Source organism: Peromyscus californicus, unplaced genomic scaffold, assembly GCF_007827085.1.
Source record: "Peromyscus californicus insignis strain IS unplaced genomic scaffold, ASM782708v3 Scaffold_11__1_contigs__length_118956290, whole genome shotgun sequence".
NCBI classification, from domain to species: domain Eukaryota; kingdom Metazoa; phylum Chordata; class Mammalia; order Rodentia; family Cricetidae; genus Peromyscus; species Peromyscus californicus.
The window spans coordinates 58,215,293-58,238,472 of NW_026294402.1; the positions used below are offsets into that span (position 1 = coordinate 58,215,293).

Below are 23,180 nucleotides of genomic sequence, written 5' to 3' on the forward strand. Positions count from 1 at the left end.
CTACCTTTGCCTTTTGCTCAATAGACTATTATGGGCCCAACAAAACAAGATTTGGCCCTGAAGTCCACTATCCTGGGTTCAAATCCAAGCTCTGCCACAGTCTGATGCATACTGTAGGCAAGACATTAACTATCCTCTGTGGCCCTGGTTTTTACCATCTGCAAAATGGGGACGTTCACAGAGACCTTTCCAAGTGCCTCACTTTGCCACAGTGGTTATCATATAGATGGAAAAATTGATGCTCAGAGATGGCAAACATGTTGTGTAAGATCCTAACTCTTAGTGGAGCTCCTAGGACAATGTTTTTGCTATGATAAAAAAATAACTACATTCCTAAATAGCCCCCAATACATACAGAACTAAAGGGAAGAGTTCCTAGGTGATGTTTCCCCACTATGTTTTCATTGTCTTTCCTCGTTCCTCTTTGTGTTCTCATGGCATTTTCTCATTTTGCTCTTCCATACCTTACCCTATATTGTTCCTGTCCCATGCCTCTCAGTTCTCATAGTCTAATGTTCCCAGAATTCTCTGCATGGCTCCTTTTTGAGCTGTGCTCTCCTTCAACCTTCTAGTAACCTCTTATGTCTGAGCCAAACTGTCCTTGCCTTGATCTGATATTTCTTCTTATTTGCTGGGCTAGAAGGCAATTTGTTAAATTAATCCCCATGAATACAAAAGGAAATGTTACATGGTTTAGTGGGAAAATGGTGACTTTGAAGCCAGAAGACCTGGAATCTAGTCTACACTGCGTTTCTCTGTAGTCTCTTGAAGTCACCTCCTCTGCAAGACTTGAGTTTCTATTAAGAAACCACTTAATCGATACTTCCAATTTGCCACCATGTGTCCTCTCTGACATAACATGTCACCCCTCTAGATGTATTGGCTTTTTTCTTCTTTTTTGTTTGAGAAAGTGGCCTCAGACTTGCTGTAGAGCTGAAGGCTGCCTTGAGCTTCTGGTCCTGCTGTCATCACCTTTTGAATGCTGAGCTGGCAGGCATCTGTCACCATGTCTGGTTTTATGCAGTCCTGGGGACCAATCCAGGGACCTGTGCATGCCAAACAAGCACTGTGCCTCCTGAGCCACATCCTCAACCTATTATCTCTTTAAACAAACTCCTGGAGTTAGTAAAACCCTGAAACCAATGCGAGGACCTCAATGCCAGCACTTTCTGACCATGAGAAAGACCTGGGAAATTTTCTTCTCCATTTTTATACATAATATTATCTGTAGCAACTTCCTAATCAAAATGGATGACAAAGTACCCACACTATCTTCTGTGCAGGATTGAGAAAGCCCCAAAGAGTCATATTCTAGAATTCTGAGGTGTGTGAGTGAGCAGGACAGTCCTTAGACTGCAAGACTTGGAAGCTACCTAAGACTGGACCATCGGAATACACAACCCATACAAAGGGCATACAAGGAAGAAAGAGCAGAGACACATGAAGGGAAGGAACCGAGTGTAAAGCCACTTGTATCAGCCGCAGTTTTCTAGAATAACTTCAGCCGTTCCTTTGAAAGGTGCCATATTCAAATAGGTCTTCCTCAACTCTGAGACTGTTCTAAAGAGAAAAGTCCCATGCTTAGGTGAGCTCTCATGGAACAAAAACACCCAGTCCATCAAACCCATATGAAAAATCAAATAGCAGGACCAGAGAGGCATTTTAAATAGATGGGGTCTGTTTTCAGTCAAATGTGAAATTCCTTTTTCCAGAGGCACTTTTTACTTCAACTACAACATTGATTTCATCTTTTCTGATACCCTTCAAATGCTCGCTGAGAAAATGTGGCACAGTTAAGGACCACTTGGGACAATTATGATGGATGAGTTGGGTCTGCTGGGGATATGCACAGGAAGTATGACAAGCTGGGGCTCAAAAGCAGCTTCATTCCCAGGTCCCTAAGCAAAGACACATCATTTTCTCTGTAGGCACAGGAGAAAAAGCTGGACTTGTAAAGGAGCACCATTACCACAGAAGTGAAGTTTGGCATTCCAGTTGTCCTTAAGAAAAGGTGTGTGTAGAGGAATTCTGCTGGTCATGGACCACTAAAGAGTATTTACAGGATTTTCACAGTGCTTTGCTTGGGCACATTCTCAATAGCTATGTGAGTATTCTGCTTCATTTTCTTCTAAGTATGGCTCATTCTAGGACATTACGGTAGATGTCTATCATCTGCCTTCCTCAGTGAAAGAGAAGTCTCAAGAGGGCCGGACGTTTGTTTCGTTCACTGGTGTTTGGCTGCCACTGTGGTCCACTGTTGATGCACAGTAATAAGTCAGTGAGGATTTACTGAGTGAGTATATGTACATTTAATTTTAACTTCAGAGCTACTTGGACTGGCTTACAGCACAAAGCTGTTTTGTGATCAGGTAAGATGTCTGACATTTATAATTTAATATTGAACAACATAATAGCCATAAAATTATGGGATATCTTTAATTGCAGAATATTATATAGTGAGTTTTTAAAAACATTGTACAAGCTCGTGATAAAGTATTAAAATAAAATCAAAGTTAAAGACACAGTATGATGAGAATACAGGAACATGACAAGGCTTAAATACTGCCAAAGGGTTATGATATCATCAGAAGATTCTCCCATACTTGGCATTTTTCTCCTTCCTGGACTTTATTTTTTCCTGAGTAATCATTAAAAAGTGTGTTAAGTGAAATACATAAAGGAAAAATATTACTTTGTGGACTGCTGATAAGTTAACCTCTTTTCTGATGTGTATAAATAAAATCATTTACACGCAACGAGTCTATGTAGTAGGCAATGTTGACAAGATTATACAAGTAATCCTTACAGTTTCTTCTCTCAATTCTTTTTACATGAAAAAAACTGCTTTTCAAATAAAGTCATATAATTAAGTGTACTTTGAAAGTTTAACACCAAAATGCTTAGGTGGGAGGGGCAATTTATTAGGGAACGTTAAAACAGCTACTAAAAGATTCTGCAGTCTCTTTTTTGGGAATGTTGCCCTCTCTTCTTTAAATAACGTGTTATGCGAGAGAGACAGAGAGATGGAGACAGTCACAGAGAGGCAGAGAGACAGAAAGACAAAGGGGCAGAGGGGTACCAACTATATGTGTGTGTGTGTGTGTGTGTGTGTGTGTGTGTGTGTGTGTGTGTGTGTGTATGTGTATGTATGTATATATATTGTCAAATATTATATATATATAATATATATAAAAAATGAGAACAGATGAGGGCAGTGACAGGTTCAATGCTGCACAAGTTGTCTAATTAAAATGGTACAGCAAAATCATCCATAAAATATTAAGTTTTCCACTGAGGCAATCACAAGAATATACTGGAAAGATTAACTAAAGAAACTAACACTACAAATATTCCTCACCCCAGCCTGCCTAACGCTGGGATTACAGACATGCCTCAGCACCCCAGTAGTTTTTGAGTATCTATTTAATTGATCGAGAAGACAGAAAGGCTATCTCTATTGAAGCTGATCAAAGCATGACAGCAGAGGTGACAGCTGCTGTCTGGTGGGAAGGAAGCAAAGACACAAACTTATCATCTCAGCAGAAGTACTGGAAAGGGAAAGCATTAAATACACTGGGTAGGAGACACATAATATATTTTAAAAGGACTGTCACTGTGAATGGTTGAGATTTGTAGGTTTCTAATGCTTTGGGGGTTTGGGACTCATGCAGTCCAGTTTCCTGTATCAGCTCGGTCATTTCCCTTGGATGACTTACCTCTCCTTGTCTGATTCCTCCTAGTCATATGGGAATAATAATAGCACCTACCGCCTAGAGATGTGAAAACAAGGGAGGCACCCCACTGAGGATGTCGGAACAGAGCCCAGTGCAGAGTGGGCACCCAGTACAGTAGCACAGCAGTTACCCTAGGAGTACTATTTGGAGGACGAGCCCCCAGGAAAGAGCTCCTAACCTGGTATATGAGCCTCACACTGCTCTTTTGCCTCTGGCTGCCCAGGGGCAGTGACAGCACAGAGGTTCTTCCATCATCACGAGGGTTCAGTAAGCATGAGAGGGCATCATGCCACATTCACAGGACGTGCTGAAGCCACATTAGCAGTTCCTAAGTGTGCCAGGAATAAAGCCTTGGGGTTCTTTAAAAATATTCTCTTTTTGAGGTACAGAGTAAAATAAAGCTCACGGTTTCTCCATAGTGAGAAGTCATGGGAATGAGAAGAAAGATCTAATTGCACTGGTCAGTTATCTGGGAGCAATGCATGCACGTTCAGAAGGACTGTCAGCAATCACTGCTGTAAGCCCAGCCTTATGCCCAACTGCTGGGGAGGAGTGGAGGGGGCTCCCTCCTCAGTGCCCGGGAAGTCCAGTGGATTTCAGGTGCAAAGGTCTCACTGCCAATGTTGCCTGTTGGAATAGACCTTACGAGAATGTACCTGCCATACTGTGGGGACAATTCATTTTTCCTTTTTTTTGGTGTTGTTGCTGTTGCCTTGGTTGCCTTGAACAGCTTAATTCTAAATTCCATTTCCTCAGCCTACTTTATACAAGCATAAGTGTACATCCACATGCATCCACATGTTTGTGTATGTAAGCTAAGCATAAGTGTACATCCACATGCATCCACATGTTTGTGTATGTAAGCTAAGCATAAGTGTACATCCACATGCATCCACATGTTTGTGTATGTAAGCTAAGCATAAGTGTACATCCACATGCATCCACATGTTTGTGTATGTAAGCTAAGCATAAGTGTACATCCACATGTTTGTGTATGTAAGCTAAGCATAAGTGTACATCCACATGCATCCACATGTTTGTGTATGTAAGCTAAGCATAAGTGTACATCCACATGCATCCACATGTTTGTGTATGTAAGCTAAGCATAAGTGTACATCCACATGCATCCACATGTTTGTGTATGTAAGCTAAGCATAAGTGTACATCCACATGCATCCACATGTTTGTGTATGTAAGCTAAGCATAAGTGTACATCCACATGCATCCACATGTTTGTGTATGTAAGCTAAGCATAAGTGTACATCCACATGCATCCACATGTAAGTAAATGCCAAGAAACTACTACATTCATTTTTAACATCTTGCTACTTTGTAGATATACTCTCAAATGATGAAAATCTTTGAAGCTAAAGACACACATGATTCAGCCACATTTTGAGGATGAGAAATCATTTGTTTGAACTGAAGACAGTGGCATGATTCAGTCCTGACAGATCAAAGAAATGTTTTTCACTTTAAGTGAACCACAATTATTATTTTTTAAACCATGGTCTAATTTCTTTTATAAAGGAAGTGCGAAAGAACTTTTGTTGCCAACTCCCGCTGTCAAGTGGCCTCCCATACTTCTGCCCTGAAGCAAAAGGACAGGACATCAGGTGACAGATCCCACATTCTAACTAGTCACACAGATTACAGACCTTCCTAGTGTGGAGTCCTCTTGACTTCTTGCCTTTCCCCTACAATGAAGAGTGAGACAGAGTTGCAATCAAAATGACTCTCATGGGCAGTTTCACACAACAAACAGAAGGCTTGGAGTCCTGTTCACCCCCCCTTTCTCCCTTCCCCTGCTGGGCCTGCCTGTTCCTACCCACACAGGCAGTAGCTAATAATTAGAAGGACCTTTCCTTCCCCCAGACATCCATACTGTGCATGCCAAGCCCCATTTTCTTTGAGAAAAGGGTTTGAGAAAGTGAGTATTTGCACACACAGCTGTAATGGGATGCTGAGTTCCACTTTCAGGGAACTGAAAGGCATTTGTAAAAAAAGGACTTCCTGTGGCATCACACTTGGGGCTGGAATCTAGAAGAGGGTCTGCAAGGGTTCCAGTATGGAGCCCAGCACCTTGTGTCTTTCTCTTCACCGTTAGCATCCATGCCCAGTTTACCATCTACTGCTATTAAAGAGTCAATTCAGAGATGTACCAAGCTGAGGTCACAGCTTTTAAATATGACTACTTTTAAAAGTAGGGAAACCTTTGCAAGTCAACCGAGGAAAAGAATGCCAGGGCTAATCAGCATTTAGAAAACACATTCTCATTTAAAATTTTTTGAGGTAAACTGCTTCCTGGCTAAAACCTCACTGTGACATATGTATTACCTGTAGATCTGTTCTCTATAAAACAGAGGGAGCTGAGAACGCACTTGGAGTGAGAATGTAAACAGGTGCCTGGGCCCATCGCATTATGCACATTAGCCCATGGCCTCCTCACAGCCTGTTAAACAGCTGAATTTGAAACAATAATGGTGTGGGCCAAGCACCCGCCTGAAGGCCTGTCTGTCTTGGGATTTGGCCATTTGCATTGATTTTCTTTCTTTCTTCCTTTTTTTTTACTCACGTTTTTCATGAAACGCAAATATTTGCCATGGCAACTGGGGTGTCACATGACATGCTGTTCCATACGCAGCCTGGCAAACTCTTAAGAGGAAATGACCCACCAATGTTGAAAACGCACCCAACAACACCTCTTGAGGCTATTTGGGCATTTAAAGTGAAGATCCGGGAGAGCAGGTAGCAGTCTGTCAGGCATAGTGGGTAATTTCTCTGGAGTTGCTCTCCAATTCCTCTTTCTTTTATTCATGAGAGCAGCTAAAAACATGACTAAACAAGGCATACTAGAAAAAGTACTGCCAGATGTCTCTTTTTTATGGAGAAAAGTTTCAATTATCCTAAATCTGTCAGTGGTCCTTAAAACAAGAAAGCAACCTATGAAAAATCTTGGCCCCTTTAAACTGGGGACATCTTCAGGAGGGTGAGTTATACTGTACTGTGAGGGATAATGTTAGAGAACTTAATTTATTAATTTATTATATATAAATTTATTTATTGATTATATATGAATTCACTTACTATTTATTTATTAAAGTTTAATAAATTTATTTACTAAACACTAGTTAAAGGACCCCCCCCTTTCCTCACCATGGTTTTCTGTGCAAAGTTGGAGGGCTTGTCTTTCCTTATGCTTAAAGACAAATGAGATAAGGTAAAAACCTCTCCGTAACACACCTTATATACTACAGATGTAGATGGAAAGCGGGAGTTACTGTACCTCAGACTCCTGGCCTTTGACCAGCTGCTAGCATAGGCTGATCGCTTACTTGCTAATCTCACAATAATGCAATGGCTCTGGCTATTTTAGACCCCACCTACAGTGTCATGGAGTTGACTTGTACATTCATCTTCCCTTTTAAAAGCAGGAGCTGACTGTGTAGTTCAGTGGTAAGCTCTTTCTTAGCATGTGGGAAGCCCTGCGTTTGATCCATAACACCACAGAAAATAAGAACAATAGTAAGATGAAATGCTCCTTAGAAGCCACTGAAATGACGCCCATTCCAGTGCGCAGCTTTCTCTCTGTTAGAAACATGAGTACCTTTGTCTTTGGTTTCTTGTGAGGCTCCGCCACTTCTGCTGGAACCTGGTGTGGCTTCTGAACTACAGCAAAGGGGGCTGTGGATGGAGGCAGGCAAAGTTATTTCTTCCAGAAAGAGAGGCTGAGCCATTTGGTGGATGCTATGGGGTTCAGCTCCAAAGTCATGTGGCCCTGTCACCCACTGTTTACTTAGTCCCTCCATTTCCTGTACCCACATTGTGACGCCTCTGTGACTGCTGACTCCAAAGCCAAATCTATGATAGGGCAACTACTTTCTTAGAACACACGGTCAGCCCACCTCATGCAAAATGCTTATGAAATGCTGGATGAAAATTAGACCTGAAAAGCACAAGGATTAGAGAGGAAAATTTGTCTCTTAAAATGAAGACTCCTTTAAATAGCCAGATTCCCAAGTTTATGTACAAGATGATTAATATAGTTGCATATGATAGACTATTTTATTGAGTAGCTATGAAAAAGATGACTAAAAATTAAAATGACTTGGGGGAACTAATATGGTGAATACCACCATAAGGATTATTTTTGAAATTAATTAATCTGTAGACAACAACTCTCAGTCACATCTTTCCTGCCGACTGGCTGCAAACTCAACTACCCTCTGCAGATAGCCCAAGCCTGACATTCTAGGGGAGAAAAACCCTATCATTATTCTTACCAAGGAAGAAAAGGATTTATTTAAATGGTTAGTTGAACACAAAGAAGTGAGTCTTCTTCCATCCCAAGTCCTTCAACTCAGTTCTCCTTTCTGTCAGTTCTGTAACAGCAGTCTTTAATTGATTGATATTGATCAAAACTTAATAAATGAGCAATGCACAACTTAGTCTCACTTGGAGGATTCAGTTAGCTCAGCCTCAAGTTGGCTACAAAGCATCTTTTCATGCATCTTTTTAGAAGTAGCAAGAATTTCAGAGCATCGAAACTTGCCACACAAGGAATTTGTTGCATTTGGCCTGGCTGTACCCACTCTCTGATTCCCCCGGCTTCTAGCAAGTCTTTCTGTGACTGTTCCCCACCCTGGTGTCCAGTGCACCAGTGTCTGCAGACCCCATTAGAAGGCTACAAGCTCTTGCCTTGACCTTTGCACTCTTCTGTTCTGTTGCTCACTGTGAACTCTGCTATCTACCTCTGCCCCATCCTGGGGTGTCTTGAATCCATGCATTCTCCAGTAAAAACTGTTTTTTCCTAATGTCTGCAGACTTGGTACAGTTTTTGTTTAACTTTTAGGCTCCTAAAGACAAGTGAGCTCTGTGGCTAAATTCCTGTGCTTAGACAAGCCAGCAGCTGACAGATTTTTGACTTGGAAAGAATTTTGGTAAAACGCAAAGGTTTATACACTTTGCATGGATGAGCCACAGCTAATGGAATCTAGGGGTTCTCAGGCGTCTGCTCAGAGGTTGTTGCTTCGTTGCACTTTACTCCTTGGCCTTGGATTATATGGAACACACACATGTGAGCAATGTGTCTGCATCTTTAACAAAACGGTATCCCTGGGGTTGCCTGATTTGAAACTCAGTTTCCTTTCTGGAAAATGTCTGTGACAAACATTTCTAGGAAAAACACTGGCAGTTTCAGAAGGGGCAAAACCATTCGTCTGTAAAGTACAAAATAAATAATTTTGTATGTGTAAATTTGTATGTGTAAAAATGTATTTTGGCTGCATGTATGTCTGTACACTACATACATACTTGATGGCCACAGAATCAAGAAGAGGGCATTGGATTCTTTGGAACTAGAGTTACAGATAGTTGTGAGCTGCCACGTGGGTGCTGGGAATTGAAACTGGGTCCTCTGCAAATGCTCTTAACTGCTGAGCCATCTCTTCAGCCCCTTGGTTTCTTTGTGACAAATCTATGCTTCTGTGGTAATTACTAATACTTGCATATAAATAATTACCTTCTTTCTTCTTGGATAATTTTAAAAACCTATTTTTCTTTCAAGGCAAGAACACACCCAGTTCCTAAGGTTGTCAGATTTAGCAAGAAATAAAGGATATGCAATTAAAAAGTTTAATTTTGGAAGTCATTTTAACTATATCTCAATTATTTGCTATATTTAGGTATCCAACAAAGGACAGAATGCTTATAAATGGACTGAACTGAGCACGACTTACCATGCTAAGTATTTGGTCTAAGTATATCTAAATAAAAACACTGACCCTATCCCTGGATATTTCCCTCTCTTCCTATGGCTAATGGTCATGTCATTTGATAGATTTAAGAGAAAGTATGCCCAGCACCACTGTTTCCCCTTTCCCTACCTAGAATGTGTCTATAAGGCCCAGGTTTGCAGGAGGACTCTTATAGCTAAGACATGGTGAAGATGGGGATGAAAACAGAGGTGCTGGAGGGTCAGTTAGAGGAAACACCTGATAGTCCTCTCGCCCCCAAATGAATAGTGATTACCAAAAAGACTAAACCTAGAAAGTCCTGGCAAGGATGTGGGCAAAATGAACACACCCTGTACACGGTGTAAGTAGAACTTTCTATGGCTGTAGAAACTAAGTAGGTGTTGAGCAGGCTATTATTAAATCTGCTGGCTGCACCCAGGATGAGGAGAGAGTGCAGCCGAATAGTTACAGAAGTGAGCCCTATAGGGAGCAGGACAGGAGCAAGCTTGAGGTTAGTTTGAGGTTACCCTGATTGGCTGCAGGCAGTAAGGGTGTGGAAGGAGCATGCTGTCTAATGCAGCCTAGTGCAAAATTACTAATTCAGAAGACTTAATGGCAGGTTTCTCTTTTCTAGGTGGGGTGTGTCCACTGGAAGAACTGAAACCCACTGCAGCCTTGTAAGCAACTCACTGGGGGACTGAGACAAAATGCAGTCGCCATGTTAAGCCCTGTCAATGGGAACATAAATTATGGAAAATGGAGGTTGCAGAAGAATTACAAATAGAACTACCACATGATGGTTGCCACATATGTGAACTCTAGACAGGTTAATTTCATAGAAGTCGAGAGTAGAGTGGCGGCTGACAAAGGCTTGGAGAGTAGGGAGGGAGAGATGGGGAGATACTGCTCAGTGGTGTCGAATCACAGCGTCTTAGATTTCTATTGCTGTGACCGAACATCCTGACCAACAGCAATCTGGGGAGGAAAGGGTTTATTTCAGCTTACAGATTGTAGTCCATCATCCAGGGAGGTCAGAGAAGGAACTCAGAGCAGAAACCTGGAGACAGGAAACGATGCAGAGACCATGCAGGAGTGCTGCTTACTAGTTTGCTCCCCAGGATCGTTCAGCCTGATTTTTTATATACCCCAGGTCTACCTGCCCAGGGGTGGCACTACCGAAAACAGCTGGGTCATCCTACATCAGTCCCTAAACAAAAAATGCCCCAAAGACTTGCCCACAGGCAAATCTTATGAAGGCATTTTCTCAATTTAGAGGTTTTTATTATTATTATTATTATTATTATTATTATTATTATTATTATTATTTTGGTTTTTCAAGACAAAGTTTCTCTGTGTAGTTTTGGTGCCTGTCCTGGATCTCACTCTGTAGACCAGGCTGGCCTCAACTCACAGAGATCTGCCTGGCCCTGCCTCCAAAGTGCTGGGATTAAAGGCATGCTCCACTGCTGCCCGGCTCAATTTAGAGTCCTTTTTCCCAAATGATTCTAGCCTGTGTCAAGTTGATGGAAAATTAGTCAGCACAGAATTAGAAAAGAACAAGAAGTTTTGGTGTGCTATTTTAAACAGTATAGTGACAGTAGATAATAATGTTCTATATATGTCAAAAGTCTAGAAGATAGGATTTTAAAAGTTTCTACCATATAGAAATGATAAGTGTTTGAGGAGATGAATGTGTTCAACTTGGCTTAAACATTGTACAATACATGTATATGTCAAAACATAGCATAGCCCATTAGTATGTGACATTTTATGTATCTGTTAAATAAAAATGTAAAAAAAAATTACAAGGGAGTTTTAGGTCAGCATCATACATGAACAAAAAAATCATTCATGAACATTAAAACAATCATATATGATGAAGCAATCATCATAAAAATGCCCCTTAAGCAATTATAAACACACTTCAAACAAATGAAAAAATATAAACTCTCTACAAAGAATTAGAATGTACAAAAAGAAACAAAATGAAAAAAATTAAAAATGCAATAACCTAAGTTCAAAAATACAGAAGATGAGTCAAAATTAAAATGAAGGAGACAAAGGACCAGTGATGTGGAAGATATAAAAACAGAAATCACTCAGGAGCTGTCTCATAACTGATGAAAACTTGAAAGTACCCGTGACTTCAGCAGATGCATGGCTTGGCCGCTGTAGCATGCTAACGTGGAACATTACTTAGCAGTAAACGGGTAATTATCACAATGCGCTTCAACTTAATCCAGCAACACATTAAAAAGAATAAATATCATGATCAAGGCAGATTAATTCCAGGAATGCAAAGATGGCCCAACATATGTATTAGTTAAATGTAATACAGCATATAAACAGAATCAGATAAAAATCCTGTAGTTAGCCGGGTGGTGGTGGCGGCAGCGGCAGTGGAGCACGCCTTTAATCCCAGCACTCTGGAGGCAGAGCCAGGTGGATCTCTGTGAGTTTGAGGCCAGCCTGGTCTACAGAGTGAGCTCCAGGATAGCCAGACTGTTTCACAGAGAAACCCTGTCTCGAAAAACAAAAAACAAAACAAAACAAAAAATCCTGTAGTTATTTCAATACACATAGAAAAAGCCTTTGACAAAGTTCAAGATCTTTTCATGATAAAAGCTCTGAAGAAACTAGAAATAGAATGATCATACCTCACCATAATGGAGGCTACATATAGGCTATATAGCCTAATGATACAAGGAGTGTGAGAAAACTCTGAAATGAAAAGAGACAAAGTGAGCAACTCTTCCCGTTCTCACTCTCTAGAGAGGCAAAGGAGCTGGGAAGATGACTCAGTGGATAAAGCACTTGCTCCCCAAGCGTGAGAATGGGAGTTCAGATCTCTAGAAGTCATCAAAGCTGTGGAGACATGGTGGCCACCCATAATCCCAGGACTCAAGATCCAGAGACAGGGGATGTCCTGAGCTATAGCTTGAATCACTGGGATCATCAGCTCTGCGTTCAATTACAGACTCTGCCTCAGTAAATAATGTGGAGGGAGACTGAAGAAGACACATTGCATGCACATATGTGCACCTGCTCACCACACATGTGCCCCACACCCAAACAGAAAACATATACACATACCACACAAATATACATTTATTTTTTAAATAGAAGAGCTAGAAATAACCCGAAGCAGTTACTGCTATATGATTTGTGACCAAGATACCAAAAACATGTATTGGAGAAAAGACGATCTGTTTACCAAGTGGTGGAAAACTGGATATCCACACATGAAAGACTGAAACTAAATCCTCACCTCTCACACTGAACAAAAACTAAACCAAAATGGATCAAAGACCTTAAGGTAATGCCTGAAACTTTGAGCCTACTACAGGAAAAACACTTCAAGATCTAGACATGGGCAAAGGCTTTCTAAACAGGTAATGCTTCAAGAAATAATAACAAAACATGACAAATGGGATTACATGAAATTGAAAAGCTTTGTCACTGAAAAAGAATTTTATCCTATGAAGTAGGATAAAAGCTTCGCTGGCTCTTCATCCAGTAGGAGGTTCATGTTTAGAGTATATAACGGACTCAAAAATTAACACAAAAGAAATATTCAAGTGAATAAACAGGGAATTAAGCTGAAGAGAAGATCTCCAAACAAGTACCAGTGGCCCATGAATATCAGAAAAGAATGCTCAGTGTCTCACAATGAATGCTATGGAGGATCCAGGAAGGAAAATGGAACACTGGTTCACAACTGTGGAGTTGTAAATTAGTCCAGCCTCTATGGAAATCAGCAAGGAATTCTTCAAAAATATGAACCATGTAAGTTCCATATGATTCAGCCATATCATTTCTTGGTGTAGAAACAAAGGACTCAAAATCAGCCTACTGTAGATATACCTGTTTCTCCTTGAATCAGCCTGGCTGCCTATCAAGAGATAATAGATTTAAACATACACACACACACACACACACACACACACACACACACACACACACACACACACACAATGGGGCCTATTAAGACAAGAAGAAGAATTAAATCACACCATTTGCTGGAAAATTCATGGGACCAGTCTATTTCCCATAAAAACAAATATTTCCTATTTTTCTCGTATATAGGAGGAGGTAGGAGAGGGGAAAGACATAAAGATTAAAAGGAAATAACATTGGTGTGGAAAGGGAAGGAGAAGGGGGAGGGGCATGGGGAACAAAAGAGTAGCCATTTGGTGATAGAAATAGTCCAGTCTTGACTGAATCAGTTTCAGGTTAAGGGTTAGCATATAACTCAGTAGTAGAGTGCTTGCCTACTGGGCAAGGCCCTATGTCTGGTCCTCAGTACAAACAATATATATCCTGATGATGATATCATACTGTAATATTCCACTTTGTTACCATTAGGGAAAACTATGCAAAGAATTCTATTAGTTCTTATAAATATAAGTGAATCAACAATTATCTCAACATAAAAAGTTTCATTTTAAAAAGACACTATACGCTGGGCGGTGGTGGCACACGCCTTTAATCCCAGCACTCGGGAGGCAGAGACAGGCAGATGGATCTCTGTGAGTTCGAGGCCAGCCTGGGCTACCAAGTGAGTTCCAGGACAGGCACAAAGCTACACAGAGAAACGCTGTCTCGAAAAACCAAAAAAAATAAATAAATAAAATAAATAAATAAATAAATAAATAAATAAATAAATAAATAAATAAATAAATAGAAAGACACTATAAAAGGGAGTAAAATGTCAAGCCACAGAGTAAGAAAACTATTTCCAATATAATTGATAAAAGATTTGTATTGCAAATATCTTTACTAGATACAGGTAATATCTTTACTAGAAACAGAAATATAAAACAATTGCAAATAAAAAAGCCAATGCCTTAAATCACTTCATAAAAGGATATTCAAACAACAAATAATACATCATTTTTCCAAACTTAGTCCTACTTTGTATTTTCATTTTTAGTTCTTTACTATTTTTGTCTTGTTTCCCCAACTAAACTTCAAGCCCCTTGAAAATACCAACTCTCTAACACACTGTGCATAGGCTCTCCATGAATATCCTCAGCTGCTTTATTTACTGAGATAGCCTTAGGATGCTTTAAACTCTCCTCTTGTCTATTATTGAGGATTAAAGCTGTCCACTGGCAGAGTCTAGATTTGGTAGGAGAGACCATTCCTGCGGAACCCCATCTAAGCACACAGGCATAGTGTCTTACCTTCTGTTGGAATCTTACGAGGCTCATCAAAATTATGCAGAGGAATTGCGTGGGGTTTAATGGGTGGATTCTTTAAGGTAATCCTTGCTGTTGGGGGAATCAGCCCTCGTTCTATCATACTTAAGATTCCTAAAAAGAAGGTTAACAGAACAACAAAACACGAGTTTAACTCTAAGCAATTCTACAAAGTCTGAGCTCTGTGAATTTCACAATGGTAACTTAACATCATTCATCATCTCATTTGTAAAGGTACATTCTAGTGCCTTAATCTTTGCATGAAAAATAGCTACAGCACACTTTAAGCTTAATATTCTAACCCAAGGGGAAATCACTTCCAATTGCAGTAATATGAAATCAAATTGCACTAAGATAATTTCATTTTTAGGTAGAAATATAATTTCAAGACAAACTAAAACTTCCTTACACTTAGAGCATTTTCAGTCACTGGTGATTTTATTGCTCTTTTTGAAATTCAGGGATGTAAGGCATACATTCTTAATAACTAAGGTGATCTTTTGTTCTGAAGAAAGAAAGTCTGTGTACTTGAACCCATGTGTCTAAGAATGTGAAGTCTTGAAGCTTCCACAAGACATGTATGTGCCCTGATGTATGAGAACGACCATCCATGTTAACCAGCACTCCAGGCCATCTTCTGTTTTATGCTTCCAACTTCAAACCCTCTGAGAAATCAGTCAAGTTTCAACTTTCTTATCATGAGAACTGAACAAGCTCTGAATTTGAATAGTAAGATAAACCATTTGTCTTCACAGATATTTTCCACCATCCATACCAAATCCCATGTGTAAGAACCGTGCCTGCTTTCCAGGTGTGAAAACTAGATTCTGGTCTGTGTACCATGAAAATTGTATTCTCAACCACTGACTCGGTGGGGAGCTTTAGTTCTTAGATTTTGTCAAATAATTCAAGAAAATCTGGGGAATCCTTTTCATGTGGATATTGTTCATCTTTCATCTCATGCTGAACTTGTGCAGACCTGGAGCGGCTCATAAATGTTACTTAAAATCATCAAAACACCTGAAAATTCCACATATATTTCTGTGACTTGTACTTTCTTGACACCAGACATATGGCAAGTACTCCATGAGGACTATTTGGTTGACTAATTACAAATATGATAGGCCATGTGTTGTTCTCTGGTAGATTTGGGAATAAAAATGTAACTTCTGTCTATCTACACAGGTTGCCCTGACCCTAGATTCACCTTTGTCTTATACTTATTTTTATCTGCTAAGGCAAGGATCAGTTCATTCGCTCGTCCTAATTTCATCCAGGAGGATGATGACACCAAAGCAAGAAATACAAACTTACTATTGTTACTTAGAGTTCCTGGGACGTCAACAGTACGTGAGCTACTTAGAAGGTGTAAGCCACAGGACTTCTCACAGCTAGAAAAGAAATAACTAAGCTATGGGAAGCTGAACAAATTCAGAGACTCATGACATTCTGGGGTATCCACCACCAGCAGACAGAGGTCAGCAGACAAGACATAAGAGCTAGACACCAGAAGACTTTGAATCTCCAGGTATCACAAGAATGGTTTGGAACCAACTCTGGGTCCTGAAGACTCCAAACATACAGGAAATGAGATTACATATAACTCAGGGCCATCTTACACCATTATATGTGAAGCTAGGAAAGGGGATCCACTTAGCCATTCTTTAACACTTCAGCCAATCAAATGAACTAGGGAAACTAAGAGGATTATAGTAGATATCTAATTTTCATTCATTTACTTAGTCCTTTAATTTGTTTACTTATTCATTCAATTCACATTTTCTTTTTTTACCTACAAAACTCTAATACAGTCCTGGGCACCGTGGATACTGAGAGAAAGATGATACAATCTGTTTTTATTAGAAATCTAATAGTTTGCAACACTACCCTTTAAACTAAAACCCACATAGTTAAAGGGACTGTGGAGATGGCTCAGTGGCTAAGAGCAGTAGCTGCACTTTCAGAGGACCTGAGTTCAATTCCCGGCATCACATGGTGGCTCACAGCCACCTGTAACTCCAATTCAGGAGATCTGATGCCCTCTTTTGGCTTCCAAGGGCATCAGGCATGCACATGGTACACAAGCATACATATATCCAAGTAAAACACTCATACATATAAAATAGTAAGTAGTGAAAATAAAAAGCCACTAGTTTTATTATCTCTGGCTTTGTGTTTTTGCATAGCAGTATTCTGAAATAACATTAAAAGGCAATCAGAAGAGCATCAGAAACTACTTAGAAAACAATAACTTCTAAAAATATCACATAAGCATGACAACACCAAACATAAGTCAATATTAAATTCATGAAATAATGGATCTAGAAGTGCTCTGTTGATCACAAAGTCCAGGGTGAAACTGAGCCCAGGTAGGGACTGACTTGTCTGAGGTCACCTAGGAAAATTAGTGGCTGAGCTAGGATTCCAACTCAGGGCCCTGATTATCCTTAAGGATGCCTTCACATCCCTAGACATAACACACAGCACAATCACTAACCTTTACTGGCATCCTTATGCAAGATGGGAATGGGAATAAAATGGGGATCAGTGCGATGAGCAGATGGCAGAACCGTGAGGTTGGATATCGTGGACCCTTTTATTAACCGCTGAACCCTCTCCTAGGTGATAACAAAATGTTGTTAGCTGACAGTTTTGCCTTCACAATGAACAGTTTTCTTCTTGTGAACAATAAATTAGATTATGAATAGTTTCATTAAGTTTTAATAAAGTAGCAGCAATACCATCTCCGATTTTATTGCTCTTGAGTATCCTGTGCTACTGTCTACTGTCAGGATTTTGTGTAATTTAAAATAGTTAATTAAATCCAATTAACATGTGGTGATTTCCACTATGCAAATTCAGTGTAGTAGTTAATAAAGGAACTATTAAGATTTTGTTCAATTTTAATGACTACAATATAAAAGTACTAAATCTTGACATAGGAGGTTTTGAATACAGCAAAGTTGTGCACAGCCAGATTTCCCAGGAAATAAATAAGAGTCTTGAGGTTATAAAAACAAACTGGAAGGATTTAAAGAAAGGTACTTCAATCACTAGGAACAGGTTAAGTGTGAACACTGAGTAGACTGTTGAAAACTAAGTGAAGGACAAAGGTGCAATGTCTCCATAAGTCACACAGATAACCACTGTTCTTGGAGTCAGAAATGCTCTTATTATAGTTATGAAATAGGAATTGATTCTGTTTAGTGGATCTTAGATTTGTAACTTGCATATAAGTCACACTTAATTGTATAGCTCAAGTACACTGTTTTTACCTTGATCATAAGAAGATGTGGATTACTGGGCCCCTCCACAGGAAGAATTCCTCTGCTGTTTATAAACATTTACATTTTCAAGTCATTTTCCAAGCATTAATTAATTTGCATAATTTCCAGGGGAACTAGATAATGGTTTATTACTTAACTTATGAAGAGATCAAAGCATGAAAGTTAGTAGATTTGCTTCAGGACACATATATACCAAATATGCACAGTTTGTCCATTTAAAATGAATCTTTTTTTTTCAATAGTGAACAATGTCATTGGCCTCAGCTGTATTACACCTTCTTTCCCATTAGGCTTAAGGATAGAAAAGGAAAAGTTTCTTCCAAGTGCAGATTAAATATTAGCTGAGCAAAGTGTTAGGGTCCCCAACCAGGATGCATTACTGAGGGGCAACGACAAAGAAGCATCTCCCACGACACTGAACTCTTCATGATGCTCAATGAATAGGAGCAAGAATTGTTCCTTTTTGGTGCTGTGGAGAGAACCCAGGGTTTTGTACATGTTAGGCAAGCGCTGTACCACAGAGCTGTAGCCCACTGATACAAGTAATATTTAAGAAAAAAAGTGTGTATATACGTGTGCAGGTCTGGGGCTAATATCGGGTATCTCCCTGGATTACTTTCTTCTTTATCCATTGAGGAAGGGTCTCTTGCTGAACCCAGAGCTCACTGATTTGGCTTGCTAGCCAGCTTGTCCAGAGGATCCCATCTCTGCCTTCCTGGGATTATAGGCTGCCTCTGCAACTGCTCGGCTTTTACAGAGATTCTAGGGATCCCAACTCCAGTGCTCACACTTGGGAGGCTTGTACTTTATCTAGTGAGCCATCTCCCAGCCTGTAATCAAATTTTAAAAGGGAAAAGCCTGTTGCCTTCCATGTGAGTTGGAATAGGAAGAGCAGGTGCCACCAGCCTCGCCTCAGTCGCAGTAGGGGACTCTGCGGGAGGATCCCACAGAACTCCAGGCTGGCTGAGACAATGGGCTTGTCCTTAGCTCTCTTCTCTCTTCCTCTAGACATGAGCTGCTTCTGAGATCTCCTCCTACTCTGAGAGACAGAGACAATCACCCAATGTATTGTAACTAGAGCTGGCGTGTATGTTACAATGTATTGTAAGTAGAGCTGGCATATATGTGACTAAGGAGACCCAGTATCAAAAGGGACAAGGTCTCTTACTTGTTTGGCTGGTATCAAGGTCAGTGAAGTGAAGGTAAATTGAAGGAAGAGAGAGTGATTCCACTTCAACAAAACTGTCAAGCTCTGTGCAGAAGTGAAATACGGGTTTGGCAGTTTAGGGGCACAGAGCATAATTTATCTGGATTTTCTGAAAGCCTTTGATAAAGAACACCTGACAACTGGCTTTTGAACGCTAAGGCCAAAAGCTCCAGTATAAAATACATCATTAAGAATGACACAAAGGGAGGCTGAGGGGCAGCGAACAGATTCTGTACTGCAATCAGCATGTTCACAAGACTGCTTTCTTCAGTTCCTTACCCCATGCCAAACAACATACTGTGGATGCTGAAGAGGCAATGGGTGGGCGAGTGGAGGGGATACAGGAAAGGGCTACAGGTTACAGAAACTAAATCCCTCATTGTGGCTAAATAAGAAACATCTGCCCACTCTGCTGTCCCTTCCCACAGCAAGGATAAACATTTCTGTATAAGCCTGGTTAGAGAGAGAATGTAGCAAACCTCAGCGTTTACTGAGCACTTACTATGTAACACTAACTTTAATACAATGATCATTAAATTTCATGAGCAATGGGAAAGCTAAGATCTAAGGGAGTGTAGACATGGGAGCAGTTAAGTCTGCCTGCTGGTGTTATGGGGATGTTGCAGCAACTCAATCCTGACTGTATATTGGAACCACTCAGGGAGTCTCTGGAAATCACTGCAGCCTGGGCCCCCGATCCTGGGCAATTAAATCAGAACTGTTTAGTTCAGGCCTGGGCCTTGGTATTTCTGTAAGGCTCCCTGGGCAACTGTGATGTGCAGCCAAGGTTACAGTGTGCACAGTGGATGATATTTAAATGTCATCTTAAAAGAACATTGAGTTACAGGAGATGGGTTAGAAGATGCAGCTATAGGTGGAAAGAACAATAGCAAACTGAAGCAGCACACTGAGCACACTGGAGCACGGAGGTGCTGCCAACCAGGAGAGGTCTGTGTGGTTGACAAGTGTGGGCATGTTGGGGGAGGGGTGGAAAGGGACAGGAGAGATTGCCTGGCTGAGAGAACCACCAGTTCAAAAGCTGGCTTTGAGAATGTGCTGATCCCCTAGCAACTTCTATAACCACTGCTTCTGGATTCTCCTCTATCCTGTGAATAGAGTGCATGTTATAAGACTATCATGCTTTACTATTTGTAAAAGATGTAAACCTTCACACATTGACATAATATGGAATATAATTATTCAACAATCATATCATAAACAGAACAATGCCCTTTATATATGGTCTTTCATTATTATTTCCAAAACTCTAATTCAGAACTCTATTACTTTGTCTAAATCTTCTAAATTAACTTAGAATTTTTTGAAATAAAAAACCATATAGGGTCTCAGGGCTACAACTCAGTGGTAAAGAGCTTGACTAGTGTGTGTAAAGCCCTAGGTTCAGTCCCCAGCACTGGAAATAAAGGAAAGCTGGAAGGTAGAAGCAGCAATCATAGTCCCGTGACTCAGAATGTTCAAACAAAAACTATCCTATTTCATTATTCTGGTACAGATGCTATGTGCTCATTCTGATGATCCCACCAACTAGGAAACATGGAGATAAAGTTGAAAAAACCACACCAAATTTCATTAGAAGACCCATCCTACTTGGTGTCCTTATAAGGATTGATATACTGATGGATAATAATAGTATGTATATTACATTATTAAATTTAATTTGACATGAATTTAATAGAGAAAGGGTCTGAGTTTAAAACATCAAATTATGTTATTATTATTATTATTATTATTATTATTATTACTTTGAGAGTTTCACGTAGCTTATGCTGGCCTTGAACTTGCTATGCAATTATGGATGACCTTGAACTTCTTGCTGGAGATACAGTCAAGTGCTATTATGCCCAGTTATGTGGTGCTTGAGATTGAATTTGGGTTTGTGTATGCTAGGCAAGCACCAATAAATTATTAAACCTTAGCAAATATTCCTCTACCCCAGAATTCGTCTGAAGTAAAGAAGTTTCCTTTACTGATTAGCAATTGTTTTTTCTTTCTTCCTTTCTTTCTTTCTTTCTTTCTTTCTTTCTTTCTTTCTTTCTTTCTTTCTTTCTTTCTTTCTTTCTTCTTTCTTTCTTTCTTTTCTTCCTTCCTTTCTTTCTTTTTTTTTTATTTTTGAGACAGGCTGTCTCTGTGTAGTCCTAGCTGTCCTGGAACTCCATCTATAGATCAGGCTGGTCTCAAACTCATAGAGACCTGCCTGCCTCTGCCTTCCAAGTGCTGGGATTAAAGGTGTGCGCAACCACTGACAAGAAGCAATTGTTTTTTCTTTAGGGAGCAGAACAGTAGACTTTTCAGGCATATGAGCTCTATACAGGTTGACTATATAATGGAAAAGTAGCATTGACAGCATGTAAACAATGGGGTGAAGCTGACTGCTGAGGTCTGAATGTCTGTGTGGTGGTATTGTGTTCCCTGAAATATTGTGCACCCTAATAAACTTATCTGGGGTCAGAGACAGAACAGCCACAATATTAAACATAGAGGATAGGCAGTGGTAGCACACGCCTTTAATCCCAGCACTTGGGAGGCAGAGCTAGGCAGAAATCCATGTGTTCAAGGATACAGCCAAGCATGATGACTCATGCCTTTAATCCCAGAAAGTGAGCCTTTAATCCCAGGGAGTGATGGTAGAAAGCAGAAAGATATATAAGGCGTGAGGACCAGGAACTAGAGGCATTTGGCCTGGTTCAGCATTTGGCTGGTTAAGCTTTTAGCTGGTTAAGCTTCAGGCTTTCAAGCAGCAGTTCAGCTGAGAGCCACTGGGATGAGGACACAGAAGCTTCCAGTCTGAGGAAACAAGACCAGCTGAGAAGTTGGCCAGGTGAGGTGGGCTGTGGTTTGTTCTGCATCTCTGACCTTCCAGCATTCACCCCAATAACTGGCCTCAGGTTTTATTTCATTAATAAGAACTTTTAAGTTTCCTGCTACATGTGTATGCTCCAGAGATGCTGAAGGGAGATGACTAGGTCATGAGGATGGAGCCTTCAGGTATGGGATTAGGGCCTTTATGGAAATGGTCCCGTAAACTGGCCTTTCCTTCCCACCATGTGAGAAACAGTAAGAAAGTGCCCTCCAGAGTCAGAAAGCAGGGCCTTCACCAGACACCAAATCTAAGAACCCTGACTTTGAACTTCTCAGTCAACACACATAAGAAATCTGTTTCTGTTGTTAGGAGCCATCAACTCTATGGCATTTTGTTAATGATTGAATGGACCAAGATTCCATGTTCCAGTGAAACTTTATTCACAGGAACAGGTGGCTAACCCTTAGGCAATGGTTTGTAGACTTGTGTTGTACAGCTGAATAAAGCTAATTATGAAAATGCTAAACTTTTCTAGCCTGAGTTTTTATCATGGATAGTACAGCCTAACTTCAGAAGAAGAGGCATCAGAGCTCTTGCTAGGCCCACTTCCTTTCTTTCCCCTCTCAATTTCAGAGTATTTTTACATTGTCTAGACTTACAACATCCACATTGTACTCTGACACTACAGACACCAGTGTTTGCTATCATGTAAGTGGCTCCGTCAACAGTCATTTTCATGGCCCCTCTAGACCACCTTGAGCCATCAAACGGCTCTATTCAGCAAGTGTTCATGGGTATCTTACTCCTTCAGGTGTGAATTAAATCTGGGCCTATTATTTCTGATTTCAAAACTGTCGATACCACACCATTGTCCTTCATTGTAAACACTGTAAAAATCTAATGCCAGCATGAATTCTCACTCTTTATAGGTGATTCCTTACTTCCTGGACGTTGAAACACTTTCCATCTTTAAAGTTGAGGCATTTCACTGAATTAAGTTATGTTAAATATTCTAAGTTGGCTTTTCTGAGGTTCAGAGTTTCCTTTCCACTAGTACTCTGTTCCTTTTTTAAGAACTTTTTTCTTATATCAGTGAACATCTCTTTCATTTGCTGGTTTGGGGAACACCAAGTATCTTTCCATATTGCTCATCTTTGCCTTTCATATTATGGTACCTATTTGTTCTCTAGGGCCT

General features: G+C 40.2%; 1 protein-coding gene across 1 annotated transcript in view; it reads right to left on the reverse strand.

Annotated features, from left to right (window-relative positions):
* Iqch (IQ motif containing H) overlaps positions 1–23,180 on the reverse strand; it is a 184,749-nt gene that overhangs the window by 105,899 nt on the left and 55,670 nt on the right. The window contains exons 6-9 of the mRNA XM_052763476.1: positions 17,168–17,288; positions 14,656–14,784; positions 7,342–7,418; positions 5,393–5,431 (exon numbers count right to left, since the gene is read on the reverse strand). Coding sequence (XP_052619436.1) covers positions 5,393–5,431; positions 7,342–7,418; positions 14,656–14,784; positions 17,168–17,288 — 366 coding nt within the window. The remainder of the gene's footprint in view (positions 1–5,392; positions 5,432–7,341; positions 7,419–14,655; positions 14,785–17,167; positions 17,289–23,180) is intronic.